Here is a 25,330-nt window from a genome sequence, read left to right as displayed (position 1 = left end):
TGTGGGGCAAAATTCTGAGATGGGGTTTATTAACAGAGAGCTGTTAACATTGCATTCTCCCACTCTCACCAATGGACTATCAAAGAGGACTCGGTGTGTGATGCAAGACCATCATTTGAGATGTACATAGATATATAAAAGCAGCTTAGGGCTTTTAGACAGAACACATTTGAAGATGAGATTGGATTGCCCAATAAAGAATTGTAGGCTCACACTGTTGTAGGATGGATAGAACATGTTGTCAGGACTCTGCAGTATGGTAGATATAAACACATGTGAGATGTCAGTGTTTTATCAAGGATCTGAAAAAGCTTGAATGGCATTTCCCACACAATCCTGATGTGGCTGTTCTGCATGTGGTGTGATGCAAGAGAAAGCTCAGGCTTAGCTTTTTAACCGTAGCGTGGTCATACTAGTCTATATTTAGTTTTAATGTCCCCTACCCCTATTGGTTTTTTCCTTCCCTCCCCTATCTATTACGGTAGTTTTGGATTGTAAGCCATATGGCAGATTGCCTTGTTTTATTCTGTACAGCGCCATGGAAATTGATGGCACTTTAAAAATAAATATTATTAATAATAATAATAATAATAATAATAATAATAATAATAATAATAATATATTCCCCCTGTCCACGCCATGCATAGAACTTTTTATCAGTTTATGAATATCATGCCAATGCACAAGTACCCTCACTTATATAATCCATTGGCTGCAGAAAGGAGTAGATAGATCACATGTTTTCATGACTGCCATGATTAAAACTAAACTTGCTATTTACCATGTGCATGTGGAATAGTGAGTCCAAGGTTTGTTCCTATGACCCAATGAATGTGGAATGCGCATGCCAGCATTATGTGTGATCTTGGCCTTAGGCAACACTACTTAGGATTGACCTCTAAAAGTTGTTCTAGGTGGTACTTTACTATGGGGACAACATCCCTGTATTGAGTCTCCTGACCACTGGTCAAATAGTTTAGAACAACTCACAGCATAAGATGGGCCCATCACATTGTGTATTTTCCATAACCAGACTAGTGGCATTCACCAGCAAACCCATGACACCATGGCCCTTTCTACACCTAAGAGTTATCCCAGGAAAATGGAGGGATGGTCCCTGCCTGCTCCCGGGATCCCCTGTGCATCATTTGGATGCACAGGAATGATCCAGGGATGATCCTGGGGGAAAAGGCAGGTGTAGAAACAGCCCATGACACCACTGCAAACAGTGAGTTTTAAACAATCTTAATAGGTGTGGGAAGCACATCACTGGGGTGCAGAACTCTGTGATGAGAATGTCTTTAGGTGAGCTCTAAAACACCTGAGATTCTCAAACCTGGTTGTAATTAAGCATATATATTTTTGATATCACGGCTTTCAACATTTTCTGTGTCTCTGGTGACATCAGATTCCCTCTCATAAACCCCAAATGGTTGCTTCCCCCCTCTTAAGTACCAGCTTTCAAGGTATTCTGTACAACACTCTCCAGAGAATCCAGGCAGAGGTCTGGCATTTTTTCCAGATGCCTGTTTTCATATAGCTTTTTCTCCAGCAGTGCTTTTGACTGCTCCTGCTATTGCTTAAACTGGAGCCTGAATATTGCTTTGTAACAGAGATAGTGGCTTAATAGACTCAGGCATTTCCAGGTGCAAAAGGGAGAGAGTTCTAGCAATGCACATGTCAAGCACTCAGGGTTTTTTGTTCAACAGAGATGTCATGGGGTTTGTTCTTTAAACTTCTGAGGGAATGATTTTTATAGGTCCGTGCTTTGAATATAACTCTGCTTCTGTGTTGGCTATGTTTTTGCCATCAAAAAGCCAATCCTTCTAGCCTGTCTTCTGTTCAGCTCGCTCCTAAGGTTGAAAACCTTCCACCTCTGTCACATAAAATGTCACAAAAAAAGCCAACTTCCACCCTTGGAAGAAAAATATGCAGTGAGGCACAGGCTGGTACAAGGAAGTAAGATTATTAAACTAAAAATTAACATAGCCCATGGCAGTCATATAATGGAATGCTTAACTGAACAGTGGAGTGCTTAATTAGAGGAGGCACTTTAGTGGAAAGAAGGGTAATGTTTGCTATTTCACTCACAAAACTAATATCCTATAAGCAACAATGTCTGGTGCAGTTGAACTGGAAGAATTCTGCAAACGGGGACAAACTTCATCCATACCCAGAGGTATATTACCTAGGGGCTGCCTTGACAGTGCCGGGTTTCTGCCAGTTTTAGGGAAACCCTGTGCTTTCTTGACTTGCTGGACCCAGCCCCTGCCCTCTGTCTGGGCAGACGGTGACCAGTCAGGGGTTTCCATCCACCCAGGGATGCCTCTCCTGCAACGCAGGATGTGTTATACTTGCGATGCTCCAGTGAAAAAGTCAGGGTAAGTCCTCAACTTTTTTGAATCACACCTTCATAGGAAAGCCCCATGATGGCTGTGAGGTGGCTGCTGTGTTGTATGACTGACGCAGTACCACTGCACAGTGGGTATGTTTACACCAGTCGATATCCTGGGGATAGGTGCAAGTGTGAGTGAAATTCTCATTCTCCCAAAGCAGATAGACCATGAGGACAGGACTGCAAGTGCTACAGTATAGAAATTTGCATTATTGTGATGATGGCTTTATGCTCATCAGAACAGATGAGCAATACCATGGTTTGTTCTTCAGGAGAGTAGCAAGCTGGACCAATAGAATTAGAAGAGGGAAGATGGATGCATATGTACCTCTGTAATGTAATAACATTAAATTTACATGGTAGTACTTAGCTAGGTTTTCCTGTCTTGTAGTGGACAACAACACCAGTAATGTTAGGATCTGAACTGACTTTTCCGATAGGCATTTGGTCATAAATTTGTACCAATAATTGAAATGCAACATAATCCTGAGGAATTTTGATAGTTGGACAGGATTTTCCATGGAATTACTCAAAAACCAAAGAAAGAATAGTACAAACAATAACATTCTTGAAACTAGACTCTAGGGGAAAAGAATGCTCAATGGAATTTCTTAGACAGGTTGGGCACATGTTTTGGAAGATGAAATATTTCAGGGATGCACAAAACCTGTCTGAGGTATTAAAGTAATAGTTTGTTCTTTTGCCCTCAGGTTGCCACTTTATTTCACCTAGAGCAAAATCTCACCTCTGGCATTCTCAAGTGTTGAATTACTTTTAGAGAGTTGGGATGTTGCTCACCTGAAACACCTTTAGGAATCTGAAGTAATTTGGAAATATACTCATGCTCTCATATACAACAAATTTGTCTGAGGATCATGGTTTGTTTCTTTTTCTTCTTTTTTTCAAAAAGGGAAGTAGGTTGAGAATTCATGTCTCTTTTGACAACTCTTCCTACAAGGCTGTCATCCTAAATGGCTGTCATTTCTTTGCAGGACAAGACCATGAATATTTGTAAATGTTGAAACTATCCTGTCAGACTTAATTCTTTCTTTTTTTCTAAAGCAAGGACAGATTTAAATGGATAGATATGAAGATGCCTTAGTCTGAATAGGACAGTGTGGGTCTTTACAGAGAAATGGACTGACTCTTCACACACACACACACACACATCATGAAGCATTTTAAAACTATTAGATTTTTGAGAGAGAGGATGAAGAATCCTGCAAAATTCCTCAGGATGGTTGCAATACATCTAAAAAATCAGCTTACTTAGATCCTAAAATAGGCCAGCGTTGTTTGAAATGGGCAATGCCACATGGAATAAGAAGATGACATGGTTACTTTCCAAGACAGCACAAGGTTAAATCCCATATTCTCCCTGAGCAGCTTTGAGGAAGGATAGGATACAAGGGTGATGCATAACTAAATGAAATCTCCATGGAGGCTTCTACACTTGGCATGAGAACTAACCAAGTCACCTACTTATCTCACATTGTTTCACCTTCTTAAACAATGCCTGTGTGATGTGGGATCCGGCAATATCACGAAAGATAGGTGGGAAAAAGTGGCATTCTAAAAGATGATAAGGCTGGGGCATTTCTATAGGTACAAAACAATAATAAATTAATGGTGGGTGATATTCTGTAAGTTTTGTTTTCTTGATAAGAACTTACAAACATTTCTCCATAAATGGGACAGGAAGAATTTGAGATTCAAAAAACTTTGTGGGAAGAAACGGAAGTGACAAATTCATCCATTTAGGAGGCAGGCTGTTAAAGTCTGTGTTTGATTCCCCATGTATTCAGCCACATTTGTGGTCCTGAATTAGGGTTGCCCCTGCCTTTTTTCTGATGGGTGTCTCATCTTTAAAAGCTGCACAGCAGGCAGGTTCAACATGGTCCTCTCCATACTGGGACTACTGTACCTATTGAATTTGGCTCATGCATATGGATAACAATTTCACTGTGTTCGATGTTAGATAAGACCTTACCAAAATTGGCAAATTCCCTCATAAGCACTATGGAAAGAACTTGGGGGGGGGGACATGGGAGAAGTCAAAACTGACATCAGTCCATCCCTACAACAGGATACCACTGTGATAAAATATACTGAGATCACCTGTATGGCTGGTTTCCAGCTGTTTTAATCCATCTTCTTCAGGAGGAGATAGATTTACTTACTCATTTAAATGATAGGAACTGTATAATTAGTTGGGAAAAATTATACATTACGGAATCCAACAAATTAAGTGAAGTGGTTAATTCATATTTTGCAGCATTTATGTTTCTTGGCTTCTTTGTCACCGCCTTCTTGGCAACGAAGGAGAGAATGCAAAAGCAATTTAGATACATAATACATTCTACACCAAGCAGTGAGTGCCCATGGGAATAGTTTGGTTCAAAGAAGCACCCAGTACTTAATTTTAATACAAAATAAATATCCTACTGAGAGATAAAGATCACAAAGGGAGAAGCAGGCAGTTAAGAGACAATTGGATACTGTTTTCATTCTACTGTTCTAGCAAATTAGGGGCTCTCCTCTCAGGGGGGGAAAAAGTTTTTCTTGGTCAGATATTACTTGAAAGACTGGCATGCCCATAATTCACCTCTTTTCTATTGAGAACAGCTAGCAATACAGGTAAAGAACTGCTTTACCAGAAACCATTCTCGAATCAATAAAGTGTTTATGGTTTGCTCTGATCTTGTGACTGTAAATTTGAAATTCTTTGCATAAAAGGAAAGTGAATGGAGAATGGGTGGTTTATGAGATTATTAAAAAGGCACACAGTCTTTTGCCTTTCAGAACTCTGTGAAAGGTGGGTTTTTTAAAGGCCTCAGTTTGGTGGCTTGATAGTCTACTTCATATATGAATGTACTGTAGAACAGCCTTCCCCAACCTGGTACCCCCCTAATGGATTAGACAGAAATCATCTCCAGATGTTTTAAACCTACATCCTCTCCAGTCAGCATGGTTGTAAGCCAACACATCTGTAGGGACCCAGTTGGTGAAGGTGGTTACAGAATAAAGTCAGTTACTAATAGGGATGTCAGAGGAATCCATCCAGGGGGTCAAGTTCACCAACCTTTCAGGAACTGGGTCCCCCCAGACTCTAGCTAGCACATTAAGAATGCCCTTGCCAATGGTGGACAGGGAAGACAGGGAAGCTTAAACAGTAACAATGCTGCAATTTCACATCAGACATATTCCTCCCTGTTATTGCAGGGAGGGGGAAGATTCACCACACAAAGCCTATTTATTTATTTAAAACATTTGTGTCCTGCCCTATATCACTAGGATCTCAGGGCATTTTCAGTGGCCTGAGTCGATACCAGGCATTACAAAAGCTCTGTCTGTGGGATTCAGTCTGTAATAACTGTTCACATATTGTATTTATTTATTTAAAAGAGCCTTCCCCATCTTGTTACCTTCCAGTTGTTTTGAACTTCAACTTCCATCATCCTCAGCCAGCATGGCCAATGTTGAGGAATGCTGGGAGTTGGAGTTCCAAACATCTGTAGAGCACCAGATTGGGGGACACTGATTTAAAATATACCCTGCATTTTTTCCCCCGTACCATCAGTATGCTGCCCAGACTGGCTTACAACCAATTTGTTTTTAAAGGAACAGGAATGAGATTGACAACAGTAGCAGCATGCAGATAGAACAGATAAAAAGAAATCAGGTCCCAAAAATCAGGCATGTCATAGACACATCAGAATAAAATGGTAGTCTTTTACTGTCATCTAGATGCCATCAGAGATAATGACCTGGCCCCAAATCTATTTTCCACAGCCCTGGTTCTGTTCCACAGAGCCCTGTGTCCATTGGTGCCAATGGAATAGTCCCCCCCCCCGGGGTAAGTTGCCACATGGGATAATTTCCAAGGAGATTTGGAGCTGGGGAGGGAAGGGTCAACTCCTCCCTACTTGCTGCAATGCCTCCCACCCATGCGTGGCAATCATGCTGAGAAAAAAACATACCGCAGTGCCAATGGGAAGTTTTTTTAAAACTTAGTTGCCATATTGGGAGGGGGACATTTCCTGAGGAATCACAGTTGGGGGGGAGGATGCTTAACCTTCCCTTCTGTGTTCATTGTTCCCTCCCACACACAAAAAAACCCCTCCATGTGACAATTAAACTTTCTTGATGACAATTGAAGGATTTGGCCCCAGATCTTTTAAATGCCTAGCAATGCCCCTGAGACTAACTAGTCTTCTAGAGTAAGGACCTTCTGTGGCCTATTCTACACCAAGCAGGATAGAGCCCTATGAAAGCGGTATGAAAGCAGTATATAACAGGCAGGAGGCACACTACTGCTTCATAGCAGTATTGAAGTGCACTGACAACTTTTGGGGTCCATTGACACATACCATATACCGCTCTCATACTGCTTTCAATGTGCAATATCCTGCTTCATGTAGAGTAGGTCAGAGTCTGCACATCACTATGAAAGAAGATGTCTCTCATGTAGCTACTGGTCACAGCTCTGGTAGTGGTGGGACATGAAGCAAGGCCCTCTGTGTTGTCCTGAGTAGGCATGTGAGGAAAAGCCAAAGACACGGGATGGAAACATAGATATATTACAACTTATTTATTGGTAAGTTGCCGATATGTTTCGGACAAAGTCCTTCTTCAAGGCAATAATGATTGTAATCTTCTCTGGAGCAGAAATGACCTCCTATGCGTCCTTTTGCTGACCTGAGGAGGCAGGCAGGCTCATACAGAGGAAGATGGCCTGCTAACATTTTAATAATGCTTGACACTGAAGACTTTGATGGGCAAATGTCATATGAGGCTGGCAGTCCCATCTGTTGGAACACATCCCATCTGCATATATATAAAACAATGATGGGGGTATGTAGGTGTCACTTTAAAGCAGAACGACAAGCAGAAGAAGATCCTGATCCTTCATCCTATTATGGGTTTCTTGTTGCACTTCCAAGACTTGGGAGAAAAGGGAAGTGGTTTGGGGGTGAGAGGGTGAGAGGGTGGGGAGTGACATCTGGGTTAGGATTTGACATTATCTGCTTACCCCTTTTTTCACTTTACATTCCCCATGGCTTTATACAAATTTGGAGTAACCCACGTTCTAACATGCATAACCTGTGCATCCATCTCATGTAGCTAGACCTTGAGGGATAAATATAAATGTGTGAATCACCCTGGTTGTACTTCATCAAGGGTGTGTGTGTGTGTGTGTTGGGGGGGACCCTTCAGGTTGCATGCCCAATTCACATTGTACGTATTGTTGTACATTTCCTAGTCCATTAGAACTCTATTACCTCACAAACCTTAGATGTTCCACAGGGGAGGCAAAAGGGAAAGCAGTGAACTTAATGCAATCTGACATTTTCCCCCAGTCACTGTTGCCATTTGGGTAACTTCAGCTGAGCAAAAGGCAATTTGTGCATGTGTAAATTACAATGTGTTTCCTTTAAGTAAATCAAGCGTGCGTGACATTTGGATTTTGCTTGCCCTTTCCAGTGGTCTCAAGTTGACTCTCACCTATGTGACCACTGTCTCAAATCCAAAGTTTGCAGATTTATAATGTTCCCATTATTGTACCCTGGTAGGATGACGAAGTAGCAATATTTTTCATCTGCAGAGTCTCATCTCATGCATGGATACATTTCCTTGCTGCATCCTAAAACTCCATACTGTTCTCATATCTATACAATAGAACAGAACTGAAACTTCAGGCAGAGTGCAGGGATGCAATATAGCAATAGCAAGATTTTCAAAAACCTTAGAGCGAGTCTGCACAAATTGTGACCCACCATCCCAAGTTATTATGATGGATCCTATAGGAGTTTCAGAAACCCCCTTTTTCAGTTGCCTGCCTATTTATAGGGATGGGTGAGAAATCCATTTGGTTTATATTTTTATGCCAGATGACTCAATTTTCATCTCCTGCAACTAAAGGGGTACAAACATCTGTAATTTGAAAAATGCACCCATTATTTTAAATGCAGATGGAGGGGGAGCTTGCATAGAACCAGGGTAGAGTGAACTTGGTGGTGAAAAAAAATGAGAACCTTGATGAGATCAAGGTTGACAGATTCACCCATCCCTCCCTACCTGTTGGTTGTTTAGTTGTTGCTGTTCCAGCCAATAGCAAAAGCTTTCTGGGCAGTGTTGCAAGTCAGATGCATAATACATACCTGTCAGGGTGCATTTGGCATAGCAGGTCGCAAGATGTGCCAGCCCAGCTTAAAAAGAACACTAACCAAAGCGGTCAACAACAACAACAACAACAACAACAACAACAACAACTGAAGTTCAGCTGGCAACAGAAACCAGCTGGCAACAGCTGAAGTGCTGTGATGCAAATGTACCCCCTGCCGTACTCAGTTTTGCAACCACAACCACATTGCTGGGCACACTGTATGAGAACGTCAGTGTGAAGATTACATTCTCAAGAAAAGTTCCTCTATGAAACAAGCCCGTATTAGGGATACTTGAGGAATTTGATAGTAGCAAATTCCTATGCAAACTCCCTTGATCTGTCCTGCCCGGACCGATGTGTAGATCAAAACACAGCTACTCATCAGGCTTGTTGTGATGCAGTTCTCAGCTCAAATGTATATTAAATAATTAAATGCATATTTTGAGAGAAAATATATAATGAGCATTTTAAGACAAAATATGTTTAAAATATACATTTTAATGTTAATTTTAATGCGATTTTTTTAAAATGAAAATATCATGGATCTAGGGATGGACAGACCTACCTCCATCCAGCTTTGCCAGGTACCCACAAAGCCATTGCTGCTGCTTGTCCCCACCTGATGAGCCACATGAGTCCCTGGAGGGCTTGACAAGCAATCCAGAAGTGCCCCACTGCTGGCCACTCTTCCCTGAGAGACAGGATTTTTTATGGAAGATCTTGGCTCTGCATTTCCGAAAAATTATATTGCAAACTGAGGGCCATAAAAGGGCCATTTCCACGATATTAGAGATGTAGAGAGGGGCACTATGCTTCCAATACTGTGGAAATTGTCCTTTTATGGTCGCCATTTTGCATGACATAAATACAGAAAAAATAAAAGCATTGATCTTCCATAAAAATGCTGGCTCACAAGGAAGAATGGGCAGCAGCAAGATGCTCCTGTACCATGTGGAGTTCAATAAGCACACTTGCAAGCACTCCATGGCTCAGCGAGATGGATCCAGGAGTGTGTCAGACTCCATGACCCTATCTGGGCGCCCGCACCATCCGTAAATGGAACTGATGTAATGAGTGAACATAAGCAAATGTGACACTGACCAGAAACAGAGTTATTTATCCATTCCTATCCTCTATGTCTTTGTAATAACTACAATAGGCATAGACAACCTTAGGCCTGGTGGTGAAATCTCTCCTCCCAAGGGTCCCAATCTGGCTCTCTGGGACTACCCAGAAGGCCATACCCTCTTTCCCCCAACCACTGATCATTTGATATCTTCATACAGTCCCCCCACCCCCATCTAAAAGATTGAAATGCCTCCTCTAAGCTTAGTTACTGGCAGTAAAAGTTTTAAGCTAAAGTGTGCTGGTATTTTTTTTAAAAAAAAAAAATCTCTCTGCCCACTTTTGCCTTCAGATCCACCCACCACTGGAATTTGCCCCCCAAGAGCTTCACTGAAATGGAATCCGGCCCTTTGACTGAAAGAGGTTCTGCATCCCTGCTCTAGAACAAGCTTACAGACTACCAAATGTTGAATTTATCATGATAAAAATAAGGAAGTAGGATAATTTTGTTTTTGCTCGCATGCCCTGAGCATGCCCTGTTCAAAGCCCCCAATGAGTTGATGGGCACAAGCTTGTGTCTGCCAAAAATGTTCACGAAGTCCTGGATGTGTGCTCGCATTCAATCTGCACAACTTTCCCCGTTTAATTTTGTGTAAGTTTCCTAATTTGCACAAATTTCCCCCAGAGACTGAAAGCCCCATTTTAGTCTATGGAGGGAATTTGTGCAAATTTGCGCAACATTCATGTTCAGTTGCTGCTTGATTTGGGCAATTTTCCCATTCTTGCAGAGTGAGCAGTGATCGTAAACGAAACAAAAATCAGGCAGAAGATGAGCGGCGAGATGTTCAGAGAATCCTAGCGACCTCAATCATTGCTCGTTCACCCGTGCCTAGACAAAAGTGCTCCAGACTTTGACTGCAGCTCCCCAGAAAATGGACAAGGAATACTGGAGGGGATAGTAGGGCCACACTGACCAACTTCCTCTATCCATTGTTAATCTCTGCTTATCTCCTAATTGTCCCTTGGAGGTTAGGTAGGTTGGAGTGGGAAAATTGCCGGTCCATCTGACTTCAAGCACCCTCAGTGCCACTGTCCCTTGCGTTTGACAATTATGATCATGGCTTGTTAGTAAATACTAGGGATGTGCGCTCTGCACCGAAAATCCGGGGGTCTGCCAGACCTCTGACAAACCTCTGAAATTGCAGTGTGGTTAGGGATGCAGTTTTGAAACAGTCTGAAACCCGCAGTGTGCTTAGATCATTTGGAGCCCCCAAAGAATCTGTAGGTCTGAAGGTTTTTTAGGTGACATGAGAGCATGTTTCATGTTGATGGATGGCTCACTGAACACACTTCCATGTTAAGAAGATGATGCGGGGTGAAGAGGGGAAGTTTTGAGATTGACAGCTGTGGCTAACCAATAGTCACAGTCTCCTCCCTGCTCCCTTTCAATCGCAGTGCGTAGGGGGAAGGATTGCAAATGATATAACCCATTTCCCCCCACCTTGGAACTCATTTCTTTGCTAGCTCATGGAGCGAGAAAGAGTGTAAGTTCCACTCCCCATGTGCACTATTGCTGTTGGCTGAAAGAAATGATTTAGAGAAAAAAATGGCTCACATTACGAAAAGAATGAAAACTCATGTAAATGAATTGTCCCAGGAAGTGATGATGATTGGCAGGCAGTGTTGATCCATACAGTCTCACAAGACAATATTAGGATACAGAAAAGAATCTTGTGTCAAAGGCTGATCTGTGTACTGCAAGTATGGATGCAAGTCTGGGCATAAAATCAAGAGAAGAAGGGGTGGTGAGAGAAAAGTTTACTATTACTAGTATGTCTCCTGTTTTGGAGATGGGACTCAAGTTTATATGCTTTGAAAAATATATAAAAAATAAAAAAATATAATTTGTTATATATAAAATTTATTATAATATAAAATATATAAAATTTATTATATATATAAAAATAAAGGTATTATATTGTCTGACCTCTCAAAGGGAGAGTACCCCCCCCCATTTCAAACCATTAAAGCAAATGGTCAGGGAACAGATGTTTAATTTTATAAACTGAAGCAGATCTCTATTTTTTTTTTAACTGAAGATGTACAACTGTGCATCAGCAAAGTAAAGGATAAAAGGTCCTGCGTAGTTTCAGGTGTGTGTGGGGGGGGGGGGGGTTTGAGGGATTTTTTTAAAAAAAAAATCCTAAAAGTCACAGGATGAAGGGATCTGCTTTAAACTTGGCATGGCTAAAGCCTTACTTAAGAGCTACCAGGGTGCCAAGTTTCATCATTTTCTCTGAAAAATGACAGAGATGTATGCATTTTTGTCAATTCCCATTGACACGAATACAGCAGTTCTCAAAAAATGAAGCAGTCTTCCACCTGGTAATCCAATGGTGCAGGGAGACAGAGCCACTCCAAGAATTGGCTTGGGGAATCACCTCATCGGAGCGCTGCTTAAAATTTCAGGGAGGAGCAGAACTGCTCTGCAACCCACCCACCCCAGTAAATTCCTAATTCTACTATTTCCTCAGTATCGTACAGGGCAGACAAACTCTATTTGCTTCATAGTAGCCTCATCAACTGTACAAATATTATCTTGACCGTTCCTTTGGAAGATATGTAGGTGAAACTCAGGTTAGAGTCTTTCATTTTTATTCCACTCTGATTTATAACATTTTTGTTGACCTGCTTGGATTTTATACTTCATTGTTTCGGTCTTTCTGGTTGTTGTACTTCCTCTTTCCTGTTCCTTGTAGGCCAGATAACTATGACTGTTTCACATGTGCTGAAACAAATATTTGTCCAGGTCAGAAATACACACTGAGCTGAACACAGCCCACTAGCATTGTCAGGTGGCTCATGCCCAGAACTGCAATAACAGGTGGGTTGTCAAGTACCTAACGGTCATAACCCATGGCTAATGGGTGGCCTTCAGCATGGTGGGTCACAAGTTGTGCAGGCCTACTGTTGTACATGTTCTTCATATAACATTACTTAATGCAATATTGCTTTGGATCCTTTTTTTTGGGGGGGGAGGGGGAATCACTTTCAAATGTCCTATAATAATATTGAGATTTAAATGCTTACAAAGAACTATTTCATGTGACTCCTGAGATGAATGTAGAATGAATAGATTCAGCTCAAACATTCATAAGATTTTTTAATCACACACACACACACACACACACCACAGCTTGGCCAAAGTGCATGGTGCCACAAAGCTTGATGACAGGCAACATAGCATACTGGAGAGACGTGGGCCTTTGCTAGAGCAGGCTATATCCCTGGCTGGTACCTGGGATCGCCCCTGTGCATCCAGATGATGCACAGGGAATCCTGGGCTCAGGGAGGGATCAACCCTCCCTTGCCCCGGGATATAGCCTATCCCTTTGGGCCCGGTATTTTCCGCTGTATCAGGCTGAGCCCATTTTCACAGCTTGACCCCAGCGACACACAATTACTCACGCATAGCCGGGAGCTGTGCCCATCGGAGGCAGGGTGGGGGGAGCAGGGAAAACAATATTATTATTTAAAAAAAAAAACCTTACCTGGGCGCATAAGCGTTTGTGCGCATCTGGCCCTTTAAGAACAAAAAAAATGGCGGGTGCAACAGCTCTCTTCATGAGCTCGTCGTGCCTGACGTATAGACTAGTGCAAGAGCCCGCAATAGTTGCATCACGGGCTCTCCCCTCCTCCACCGCGCTTTTTAAGGTAGGTCTAGCAAAGGCCTTGGGCTAGATCTACACTACTGCTTTATAGTCAGTGTACTGAAGTACACTGACAACTGTTGGAGCACAATCCACATTTCATAGTGTTATTTCCTGCTTTTTATTCCACATTATGCGAACGACTGCAACAAATGTCACTGTGTGTCCTAAGAGGTATAAATGTGCAAGAGGGATACAGCATTACCGTGATGTGATTGCAATGATTTGACACAAGGTGTAGATATGGTCTTGGACGAGGGAGAGCTGGGTTCAAATCCCACGTGATCTATGAACCATATTACCTTGACCATACTGCCTTAACCTCTCATTTGGATTACTTCAATGCATTATACGTGGGGCTGCCTTTGAAAACGGTCTGGAAGCTTTAGCTGGTACAAAACAGGGCAGCCCATTTACTAACAGGGACTGGCCGGTGAGATCACATTACGCCAGTCCTTCTACAACTTCACTGGCTGCCAGTCCAGGTCCGGGCCCGATTCAAAGTGCTGGTATTGACATTTAAAGCCCTAAACGGTTTGGGGCCAGGTTATTTGAAGGAACGCCTCCTCCCATATGTACCTGCCCAGACCTTAAGGTCATCCACAGGGGTCCTTCTCCGTGAGCCCCTGCCAAAGGAAGTGAGGCAGGTGGCTATTAGGAGGAGGGCTTTCTCCGCTGTGGCACCCCGGTTGTGGAATGAGCTCCCCAGAGAGGTCCGCTTGGCACCTACACTGTACTCATTTCGTCGCCAACTGAAGAGCTTTTTATTCTCTCAGTGTTTTAACATTTAATTTTAACTTAAATTTAAATTTTACTGTTCTAACTCTGTATTTTAATCTTATATCAATTTTGCTGCATGGTTTTATCCTGGTTGTGCTTTTTATGCTGTATTTTGTATTTGTGTTTTTAGACTGTTGGTTGTTTTATTATGGTTTTAATTTTTGTGAACCGCCCAGAGAGCTTTGGCTATTGGGCGGTATAAAAATGTAATAAATAAATAAATAAGTCAATATCACTAAACTTAAACTACATTTCAGGGTTGCTCGGAGAGGGAATCCCCTCACAGCATGGGGGCGGGGGGATTAGAGTTGCCAGTGAATTTTCCTTACAGCAAAATCTGAGGTATATTAAACGGTTCCTGCTAAAAAAAATTAAAAAATCCAGCAAACTGGGGAAGAAAAGAAAGAAAGAAAGAAAGAAAGAAAGAAAGAAAGAAAGAAAGGGAAATCAAGCTTGCTTCAATAAGCTTTCACTGGAATGTCCCACACATCCTAGGTGGGATAGAAATGTGGTTTGTGTTGTGAACAAAATAAATGTGAGGTCACATGCCCTATTTACTATTTGCTAAGGAGCCCACATTCTCTTCACACCAATGTTGATTGTATAAACTAGGCCCAGTGGGCTTCATATCTTGGTCATTAAGACTAATGCAAGCAGAAAGACAGAACTGACAATGGGTTGCTTCCAGTTTAAGTTTCAATCCTACCCACAGCACTCACCTGGAAGTAAGGCCCAGTAAACTCTGTGAGGCTTACTTCTGAGTAGACATGTATAGGAGTTGACTTTTAATCATGCTTAACGTAATATAAGTCCCATAGACTCTGATGTGCCTACTCTAAGTCTGGATCCAACAAAATAACTATGAATTAAAGAAGGTGTATAGCATACAGACTCTGATAGGTCAGCTACAGTACATGTCTGTTGATTAATTCTTATCTTACAATCTCCTTCCCCCCATTCTTAGTCAAAGGAGCTGGCAAAGTAAATGTAACATTTTGCCCCTCAGTTGGAGGAAAATGCATATTGCTTGTTTTCATTATTTCCCTTAACAGTATGCTGCCAAGGTAAGATCCATTAGGATGTTCCATGTGCTATTGAGGTACTATTATCAGAGAAGGTTGGCAGCGTAATTGCACAGCACACCATCAGAAATCTGAGTTTGGCAGGAGTTGAAGAATCCTTCAGAGTTTCAGATTAATCCAAATGACCCAGTCTTTAATGCTTCTGAATTTCTGGAAAACAACGGAATGCCAAGTCATTGCAAATTCACCGTTGCAGCCTAAACAATTTGAAATAAGTAATATGCAACTTCTTTTAGTGACTTCTTTGATGTAGAGCCAGCCATGTTCTTTAACACACAAGGGCCTCTCCTAATTGATGGAAAGCTATGCAACTTGCAAAAGCCAAACAAACCAGAACTAGGCACCCCCATTGTTTTATGCTGCCTCAAACTGTGTAGATTGAGGCATGCATACACCCTCAAATATACAAAGAAATATTTAAAGCAAGCCAGCACAACATGTGATCTAACAATCCCAACACAGCACACCAGCAATGTCTACTGCCCTTGATAAATTTCTTGTTTCTGTTCCCTACCAGGGACTGCAAAAATATGGATGGTAAAGAACTTGGCAGACCATATTACAGGACTGGACACAAGGCTTGATTTACAGAAAAGTAAAACATATCTAGAGTCCAAAGGAAGATTTACACTTTACTAAGTTGAAGTTACCCTGAAACATCAAATTTTCAGGTCTTATATCACCTTTAAAGCCTAAAACTGAATTCCAAACTTGAAGATTCTCATTCAAAATTTGAATAACAAAGCTGGAAATTTGGGTTAATTTTAAATATTTAGGTATATGCATTTTAAATCTAGTAAAAGGGGGAAAGCAATACTATTGTGACTATTAATATAATTAGTGCATAGTGCCTTAAGCTGCAATCCTGTACCCAGTTACCTGGGAGCAAGCCCCATTGAACTCAGTGCAGCTTACATTTGAGTAGACTTGTATAGGATTGCTGTGTTAAATGTGCTGTATTAATGGGAATAACATGTTACATTTTCTTCTTGATTACCTCTCTGACGAGAGCTCTTCTGAATAACTGATTATGTATTGCAGGTATCTTCCACCTGAAAGTACCAGAGTCTTCTCTTGTTGGTTTAGCCATTGGAAGAATCAGAGCAGTTGATCCTGACTTTGGGAGAAATGCAGAAATTGAATATACTATTGTCCCAGGAGATGGCGGGAACTTGTTTGACATCAGCACAGATGAGAACACACAAGAAGGGGTCATCAAGTTGAAAAAGGTATTTAGCAGAGATATGGGTTAACTACTAATCAGTCTCAAAATCAATATATCCAGTTAAATAATATGAAATCAGACTTAATGATATATGCATTTGGATAATAAATTGCACCTGTGACATATGTTTATTTTATATATTGCCAAGACTTATGCCTACACATGCAGCCTCTTTGCTCATCTCTTTGCAGAGTGAATAAGTAAACCAGGAACTCTCTAATTAACCATAAGGGCAGTATCCAATACCGCCCTCATGCTAACAGGCCCTGTTGCTGGTGCAATGGGAACCTAGCAGTGCCCAAAGCAATTGGAATTGCAACTTTTGGGGGCAGGGTATTGGAGCTCTCAGAAGGGATCTCTACTGACCTGTATCATTCCAGACATTAGAGTTTCTGCTCATTTTTTGGGTTAGGCTGCACAGTTTTCCTGTTGTGCTAGTGGTAGGTCCCATGAGTGCAATGGAAGAAGTGGAGGTGCAGCAATAGTATTGGATACTGCCCGTAGTTTTCTAATTTAATCCAAACTATGGTCACAGCCTTATGAATTAGCCAGGACAGTAAACTAATTTTAAACCATATCTTGGCTTGTTCTCAAGGTGATTCTTCCAAAGTTCCCCAGTTTGGAAGAAACAGTATATGATGGTCAGAACTGGCTCTACCTTTATGCAGAGTAAGACAACCACCTCAGGTGTCAGATACTAGAGGGCAGCAGGGAGTGTTCCCTGACCATTTCACCTGAGCCCTCTGGCCACTTTCCTCTGTTAGAGATCACTGGTGTCATATGGCCTCTCCAGCACTCCGAACGAAACAAATCTGTTGCCCTCATGTGCACTGAAAGACACTGACGCATTGCTAGTGTTGAGGTAAAAAGGAAAAAGGCTCAGTCTTATCTTAGTACATTAAGGCGAAATACGATTGTTCAAATTGGGCCATTCAAAGCTTGTGTGTGTGTGTGTGTGTTTGTGTGTGTGCGTGCGTGCAAAACACAGGTTTTAGGACTTCAAAGACTTGTTTATTATATTGATGCACCACTTCATGTGCTTCTGCCACATTCTCTTTCATAACCCAGCAAACCAAAAATCAGTCTACTGTTTACAAGTTCACACTGACTCAGAAGAATAAGACCTATTCTTTTGAGTTCTACTTCTGGGCTCTCTTCTGAATTCTACTTCAGGGAAAGGACTCCATTTTGATCCACAACCCTATTTTTAACTTTACCTGATACCAAGCTGTAAACACTTAACATCCAGCCCCACAGAAATCTTTTGGATCTCCTGGATAAACTTGCAGCTTCTGAGAGGCAAAGAGTCCACTGTGACTCTAAGGGGGAATCCGCACGTCGTTCCGAGATTGCTTCTAAGCGACCCCAGTGTGGCGTGAAAGCGATCGTGTAACTGGCCTTTAGAAGAGCCGACGAAGAGATGTCCTTCCCGACGCCCCTGCCACCCGCAGACCTCCTCGCCGGCTGGGACGGAGAGCTCAGGGGAAGAAGGCGGGGTGGAGAGCTTCTTCCACTCTCAACCCCACCTTCTTCAGCCGAGCTCTCCTCGCCGGTCGGCGAGGAGGTCTGTGGGTGGCGGCGGCGGGGGGAAGGCCAGTTACATTATCGCTTTCACGCCGCACTGGGGTCGCTTAGAAGCAATCTCGGAACGACGTGCGGATTCCCTCTAAGTCAGGAAGCATCTATCTATGCTTCTGTGGTTTTCAGACCCAGCTACATTTTCAGTTCAAACCAATGCACCTCTACTGTAACTTAGGCCTTAGCTAGATGGGGCAAAATCCCGGGGAGATCCCAGCATCGTCCCAGTGCGTTCACATGACACATAGCGGATCCCAGGATCAGGGAGCGATGATCCCTCCCTTCCCCAGGATCTCACCCTATACTTTAGGCCCACTTTTTCCATGGTCTCGGGCTGAGCCCAAGACTGCAGAACGTGTGTGTGTGGGCATTGCAGTTTGTCCTGGTTCCTTGGGTATGGGATGGGGGGTGCGGGGATATTTTTAAAACAACAACAACAACTTACCTTTTGGGCACAAGCGCGCATCTTCTGTTTCTTTTTAAAAAACGGTTAGGGCGACATCCTTTCCTTCTGAGGCCATTGCGCACCGCATGTAAACAGAGGGGGGATCTCACGATAAAAGCATCACGAGATCTTCACCCCTCTGTTCAACAATAACAGGTAGATCTAGCAATGGAGTTAGTTTGAGTAGTGTCATTAGTAACTTGTAAGCTTCTCAAGTAAGAGTAACAGAAATGGTATTTAAAACACAAAAGAGAAATTGGCAACTGTAAAGATTGTAGCATTCCATGTGATTCATTTAACCAATCCTGTGTGGGACAATACACTTAATCATGGCAACTAAAACCTGATTCATGTGCTATACTTACGCAAGAAATGGCAAGCGTGTGGGCATAGTTCGAGTTGGGAGACTGTCTGAAGCAGTTCCCCATATAATTGGAGAAATTTCAACTATATCAGTATAACCCCACACCTCTGGCAAGGTGAAAAATGGCTAAGGCACCTCACACAAAACAGTTTCTCAGATGGAGCCATCGCTTTCATTTCCATTTTTCAGGAGCTACCATGCTACAAAGATAACATACACAAGAGGCCAATAAAAGTATCTGTCCATCGATGCAGCTATTTAAGGCATGCATTAGGTGGTCTTTGAAACTCTGATGGGGCATCTTGTTCTCTGTGTGGTGTTTGAGAGCAACAAACCTGCTTTATTGGCCTGACAACAAGGATTGGGGCATATAAATGTAACGCTTAAGAGATCTGAACTAAAAGCAAATCTTACCCGACCAGTGGAGAGCCTGTATCTTGCTACATCATCAGTTAGCTCCCTATCTGAGAACAGGTAGTAAAAAAAAGGCTTGATCTTCTCAAGTCCTAAGCCCCTAAGAATTTAGGGATTCTTGAGGATTTGATATTTGCACATTTCTCCTGATTCACACTTCTTGGGTGAATGTGTGGATTGGAATTTAGCTAACCAATGGATTTCACACTCTGAACATTGCAACACTGTTCTTGATATGTTACAACTATCAAAATGCAGATTTTAATATGTATATTGAGAACAAATCTACATTTAAGTCCTATTTTGAGATAAAAACATTTTTTTAAAAAAGTGTTTAATTTAAATGCTATTTTGAGATGATGATGATGATGGTGGTGATGATGATGATGATGATGATAATGATTTAACAATGTGGAAACAGAACAGAAAAAAGGGTAAAACTTGTGGAAGTGATACAAATGGGAAATAGACTTGTCCATCCCTAACACATCTGGAAATTAGAGAACTGTTTTATTATATTAAGGGGTATATAAGTGTTATTAATAAGTAAATACATACATAAGAGGTGGGAAAAATGTAGCCCTCTGGATGTTTTGCCCTACAACTCTCATGATCCTGCACCATTGTCTGTTCTGCTAGGGCTCATGGGAGTTGTAGGCCAAAACATCTGGAGGGCCACAAGCTGCCCACCCATGCTGTAGATGATGGAGTCAGCAAAGTTGCTTTGGATTACTGGATATGAGACTAATTTCCTCATAGAAAATATGTTTAGTGTTTAGTTTATTTCAATTCAATCCAGATCTATAATGTTTCAATTTAATTGTGTTCTGAATCTGTGTATTTATTTTGCTCTTAACGGCAAAATTGCTGGCAACAGAGTAAGTATTAAAATTCCAGAAGGAGACTATCTTAACCTTTAGTCATCAAATTCATTATTTTAGCAATAATTGCAGCATAGTTGAAGCAATTCATAAATATGGTTCAATTAGCTGGACAAAGAAGTAGAATAATCAAAATGAATCTCTAGAACAGATTTTGATTTAAAATTGTCTAAAGAATATGGTAAAATGTTTAAGCATTATACAAGTAATAATCCTGTGTTGGATTTTTGCACAGCTTTCAGATATGGAGATTTTGAGATGCATAAAACAAAACTCAAGTATTGAGGCTTGAACATACATACTTCACCTAGATATGAGAGTTTAACTTCATCTGAGGTCATTTGCCTTTTTATTTCCGAATTTGAAATAAACAGTTCTGAATTCATGAATTTTGTCAAATGTTGACTTCCTTTCTCAATGCTACTACAAAGAAAATCCAGTTCTATGCACTTCTTTTTCCCCAGTGAAATAATCACCATCCTGTCCAAAAATGTTTAGGTGTTTTACTAATGTTCACTTGCATTTGATGCATGTCAGACCTCCCTTTTTTAATAATAATAATAATAATAATAATAATAATAATAATAATAATGCACAACTCTTCATAAATCCTGTTTTTACCAGTATAGGTAAAAAATAGAATTGGCTGGAGGAAATTACATGCCAGACTCTTTCCCTCATTTTTTTTTCAATAGCTGTTGTAATCCAATACTGCCTATGGGGAGGTGTGTGTGGAGTGCATCTTAAATCTCATAATGTGATTGCTGGCTATTTGACTTTGAGCTTTGAGTTTGAGTGCAACCTCTGTTATCTCCTAGGAAATGATCAAGTACATTTCATTCAGAGTATTTTATGTCTTCTAGTGCCACATAGTGCTTGCCACTGAAACTGCAGCGAAATGGAATTGAAGGAAGCAAGATTTACTGCCTTATTAACATCACAATCAATACACTTTCATGATCTCAGAGTGGATAAATAGATACGTATGCTTCATAAAGTTAACGTTGCCTTTCATACGTTACATTAGGTCTGCCAAATCTATGACCCTCTAAGCCAAACACAGCCCACCAGCAGTCATCTATGGAAGTCCATCAGGGACTTGATAAGTCTCCTGGTTTGTTTGTTGTTTTGTTTGTTTGTTTTCTGCCTGTCTGCAACAGCAAAAACAGAGGAATCATCATGTATCCAATATATGGAGCAAGGCTGCATTCACAGTTGGGCAGACTTTTTTTTTCAGGTACACATAAGAACATAAGACGAGCCATGCTGAAACAGTCCGAAGGGCTATCTTGTCCAGTAGTCTGTTCACACAATGGCCAACCAGCTGCCTGTGGGAACTCCACGTGTAGGTCTTAAGTGCAATAATGCATTGCATATCAGCATATCGGCACCAGTTCAAATACACTTGTCTCAAATGCAGCAGATTAAGCAAACAAAGCATGCAGGAAGAATATAAGTAGTTGCTTCTATTCAGTAGTCCATCTTCAGGCTGCCCAGGATTAACATAAAGCTGTGTGCATGAAGGAGAATGTGTGCATGGTGGAGCATTCTCTGAGACAGGCTCCGCTCATTCAGGCCTCCGTGTGCACATTGGCCCACATTGGATCATTGCTACGGAGTTTAAAAACCAACAGGGAGAGCAGCAGGATAACTTGATGGTTACCTATGAGGAATGTATGCTGGTGGAAAATATGAATTATTTTGATACAACCAACTAAACATTCATTTACTTGTAAATATACTTGCACGGCCCATGCTGAACATGTATCATTTACTTAGCAATAAACATGTTTTGAAACACAAAGATGAGCTAGACACAAGAAACACATAAATAAACACTGATCCTTTGGCATATAGTACACCCTGTATGGGGAAACACATGCTTCCCAATGTTATATGCCAAGTGGCTTTATGAAACTTCTGAGTGGGGTTATATAGAGGTTTGCAGCTTTGTGTTATCAATATTATATAATTGTCCTTCCATAACTCTATTTAACTATATCTACAAACACCACACACCTGCTGATAGGGAAGTCACAAGCATCCAGATCCCGCACATCTGGTCCTCATGGATCCAAATGGACATACCTGGCATGAGGGCAGACCTGGGCCTGAGAGCTCACAAGCCTCCACAAGAGCTAGGACACAAGAGTTCCCTGGCTTCCGGGATCACATCCTTTGCCCCTTTCCCCCCATTGCATTAATGCACATTTTCAGGAGGCTCCAGAAAGCACACACACACACACACTTCAATCTTAATTTAAGATGGCCTGGTTCATGGCGGCAGGCAGCCAACAGTGGCGGGATTTGCTAACCCCTAGGAGAGAGACACGCAACAGTGAGACATGATGGTGTCAAGTCATGGGTATATCATAAGGATGGATGGACTCACCCCTGTTCGCACCCCTGGGTGCACGCTAAACCCTGCTGGGTGCCATTCATGCCTCTAACCTTGAGAGAATGATTGTTTTACAGCCGCCATTTGCATAAAAGACCTTTTATACAGAATAAAAAGCTGCTATTTTTTTATACAAAATGGTGGCTCACTAAGGGGACAGGCAGCTGTGTGGGCACTTGGCAAGCTGTCCAGGAGCTTCCGTGGTGTGATCGGGGTGGGGGTGGCCAGGGGGGCCAAGGACCACAGTCCAAGTGGGGGGATAGTCCATCAGACTCCACCCCTGCATCAGACGCCTGTGATATCCCTAGTAAATCAAACTACTGGGAGAGAACTGTACAGTGGGAAGCCATTTTCAAACAGCAGCTATTGTGTTTTCACACTTACTACCCTATCCATATGCACCAAGTTTAAAAAGCAAGGAAACATAACAAGACATTCTAGCTAGCTGACCTGCAGTTGAAGGACATTTATCTCTTAGAGATTCATTGGGGGGGGGGGGAGGAAACCACATGATTGCTTGTTAGAGATAGAGCAAGACTATTTTGTTGGAGGTGGCTGTTAACAGCCAAGACAGGGATGGGGAACATGTGGCCCTCCAGATGTTTTTGGACTGCAACTATGGATGGAAGGAAATTCATTCAATTCTAGGGATGTCAAAGAAATCTGCAACAGACTCAAATGAGTTTAAATTTCTATGAATACAAATTCCACAATGGACTGTGCAGATTCTGCAGACTTTTGGACATTTTTAATGGGGGTGTTGGTGGAAATGCACGTTTTCACTAATGCACATTTAAAAACAGGAATGAAATTCTCTTACATTCCTTGAAAAAGAACCCAATTTCGTCAGTGAGCAGACGATGGAACGAAAGACATCTGATAATGTGTGAAACACAGATGGATTGGATTTAATAAAATCTGTACATTCTTATTCAGTTCACACCATTATGAGAACAAAAACTCAGTTATCCTTAGAAATTCACACTTCTCTAGATTTTGCAATGCTGTCATCTTAACAATTTTTTTAAAAAAAATGCTTACAAAAATGGGGATATGATGGATTATAATGTTCAAGAACACTTTATATTAAGAAACTTTTTCGCAAAAATATGTAGATTAGGCAAAAATGCATTATTAGGATAAATGTGGCTTATATATACAAACTTAAAGAAAAGTTCAGGATGAATAGAACTTAAAACTGGGGGGGATCTTAAAGTTCAAGATGCACTGAATTTAAGATTGGAAAAATATGAAATGGAGAGAACTGAAATTGACAGATTTCTCCATCCCTAACTATTACTCCCATAAACCAGGCCAGCTGAGGGGGATGAGAGTTGCAGTCCAAGGCAGGATCTACACTACGATTTATAACAATAGTGACAACTGTTGGGGCCCAGGACACACTCCCTATACAGTCTTCAAATCATTTTCAAAGTGTCATATCTTGCTTGGTGTAGATCTGGCCCAACAAGTTCTGAAAGGCTACAAGTTCCCCAACCTCGAACTAGGATTAAGCAGGAGCTGGGTAATTCTAAGCATATTCATGTAATATTTTTAATTGGGTATCTATATTCTGGTTCTGGTGAGGTCAATGTGCATTACAAAACTGTTGTTTCCTATCTTGAGCTGTGGGAATAGAGCAAGATAGAAACTGAAGTAACTCAAAGACCTGCCCAAGTTGTGGCAAACCAAGGGAAACACAGCTCACCATCCATGCCTTTCTGGTCGACGGGAGCTTAATACTAGCACTGTGCTGAATTTTCTGATCTATTCATTACCATTTGTTGGTGGGGGAGGGGTGAAAAGAAATTGCACCCAGAATATTGGGAAGGAGGTGATAATTTGGGGGGAGGAATCTCAGGGTGCAGCACTTTAGTACTTACCTTAGTGTAAAGAGGTGGCTGAGGGGTATGTGCGCATGCACTTTTTACTTTACCATTTCCCCAATTCTGTCCCTGCAGTTTCTCTGGCTGCTCATGAGAGCCAGTGTGATGTAGTGGCTAAGGTGTTGGACTGGTAGTTGGGAGATCCGGGTTTTAGTCCTCACCTAGCCATAGAAACCCACTGGGTGACTTTGGGCCAGTCACAAACTCTCAGCCAAACCTACCTCACAGGGTTGTTGTTGTGAGGGTAACATCAAGAGGAGGATTAGGTACACCACCTTGGGTTCCTTAGAGGAAAAAAGTGGGATATAAATGAAATAATAAATAAATAAATAAATTTTCTGAAAAGTCTCCTAGAGGACTTAGGCAAGACACCCTCCCTTGGGACTTTCCAGCACTGCTGCCTGCTGAGCGTCTGAAAGCCGAGTGAGCCATTATTGATTTGTTTTCCATTGTTATAAAAAGTCTTTGCAACAACAACAAGAAGAAGATAAATAATAACAACAGCTCCTCACCCAGCTTTTAGGCACTCAGCAGGTGGCAGCACAGAGAAGCCCCAAAGCAGGAAGTCCTGGCTAAGTCTTCTAGGGGGCTTTCCTGGAAGTTCGAGCTGCAGGAGAGGCTGCAAGCGCAGAATGGGGGAAAATTGCAGACGAAAGAGCCCCCACACCCCTCAGCCTCCTTCTTACAGGAAGGTAAGCACAGAAAAGTGGCTGGCTCTTTTGCAGGGCAATTAAAAAGTTGTGAAGGGGGCAGAGCAGTTTCGGAAAAGAACTACTCAATATATCTCAATTTTGTTGTGCCTTCCTGAGAACTGCAAAAAGTGGGGAAAGGGTTATTGAGCATTTGACAAGCTGCAATACCTACTGGGTGGGTTGCCTTGGTGGGTCACAAGTTGAGCAGGCCTGAACAAAGGAGACCATATGAAAAGGAGGGCAGAGCTC

At 41.8% G+C, this 25,330-nt stretch overlaps 1 protein-coding gene across 2 annotated transcripts in view; it reads left to right on the top strand.

The window, feature by feature from the left end:
• The window catches only part of CDH12 (cadherin 12), a 563,366-nt gene that overhangs the window by 497,603 nt on the left and 40,433 nt on the right, over nucleotides 1-25,330 (top strand). For both annotated transcript variants that reach the window (XM_063130255.1, XM_063130254.1), the window contains one exon: nucleotides 16,240-16,427. In XM_063130255.1, the coding sequence (XP_062986325.1) occupies nucleotides 16,240-16,427 (188 nt within the window). The remainder of the gene's footprint in view (nucleotides 1-16,239; nucleotides 16,428-25,330) is intronic.

Source organism: Elgaria multicarinata, chromosome 7 (assembly GCF_023053635.1).
Source record: "Elgaria multicarinata webbii isolate HBS135686 ecotype San Diego chromosome 7, rElgMul1.1.pri, whole genome shotgun sequence".
Taxonomy (NCBI): domain Eukaryota; kingdom Metazoa; phylum Chordata; class Lepidosauria; order Squamata; family Anguidae; genus Elgaria; species Elgaria multicarinata.
This window is presented reverse-complemented; position numbering and strand designations above follow the sequence as displayed.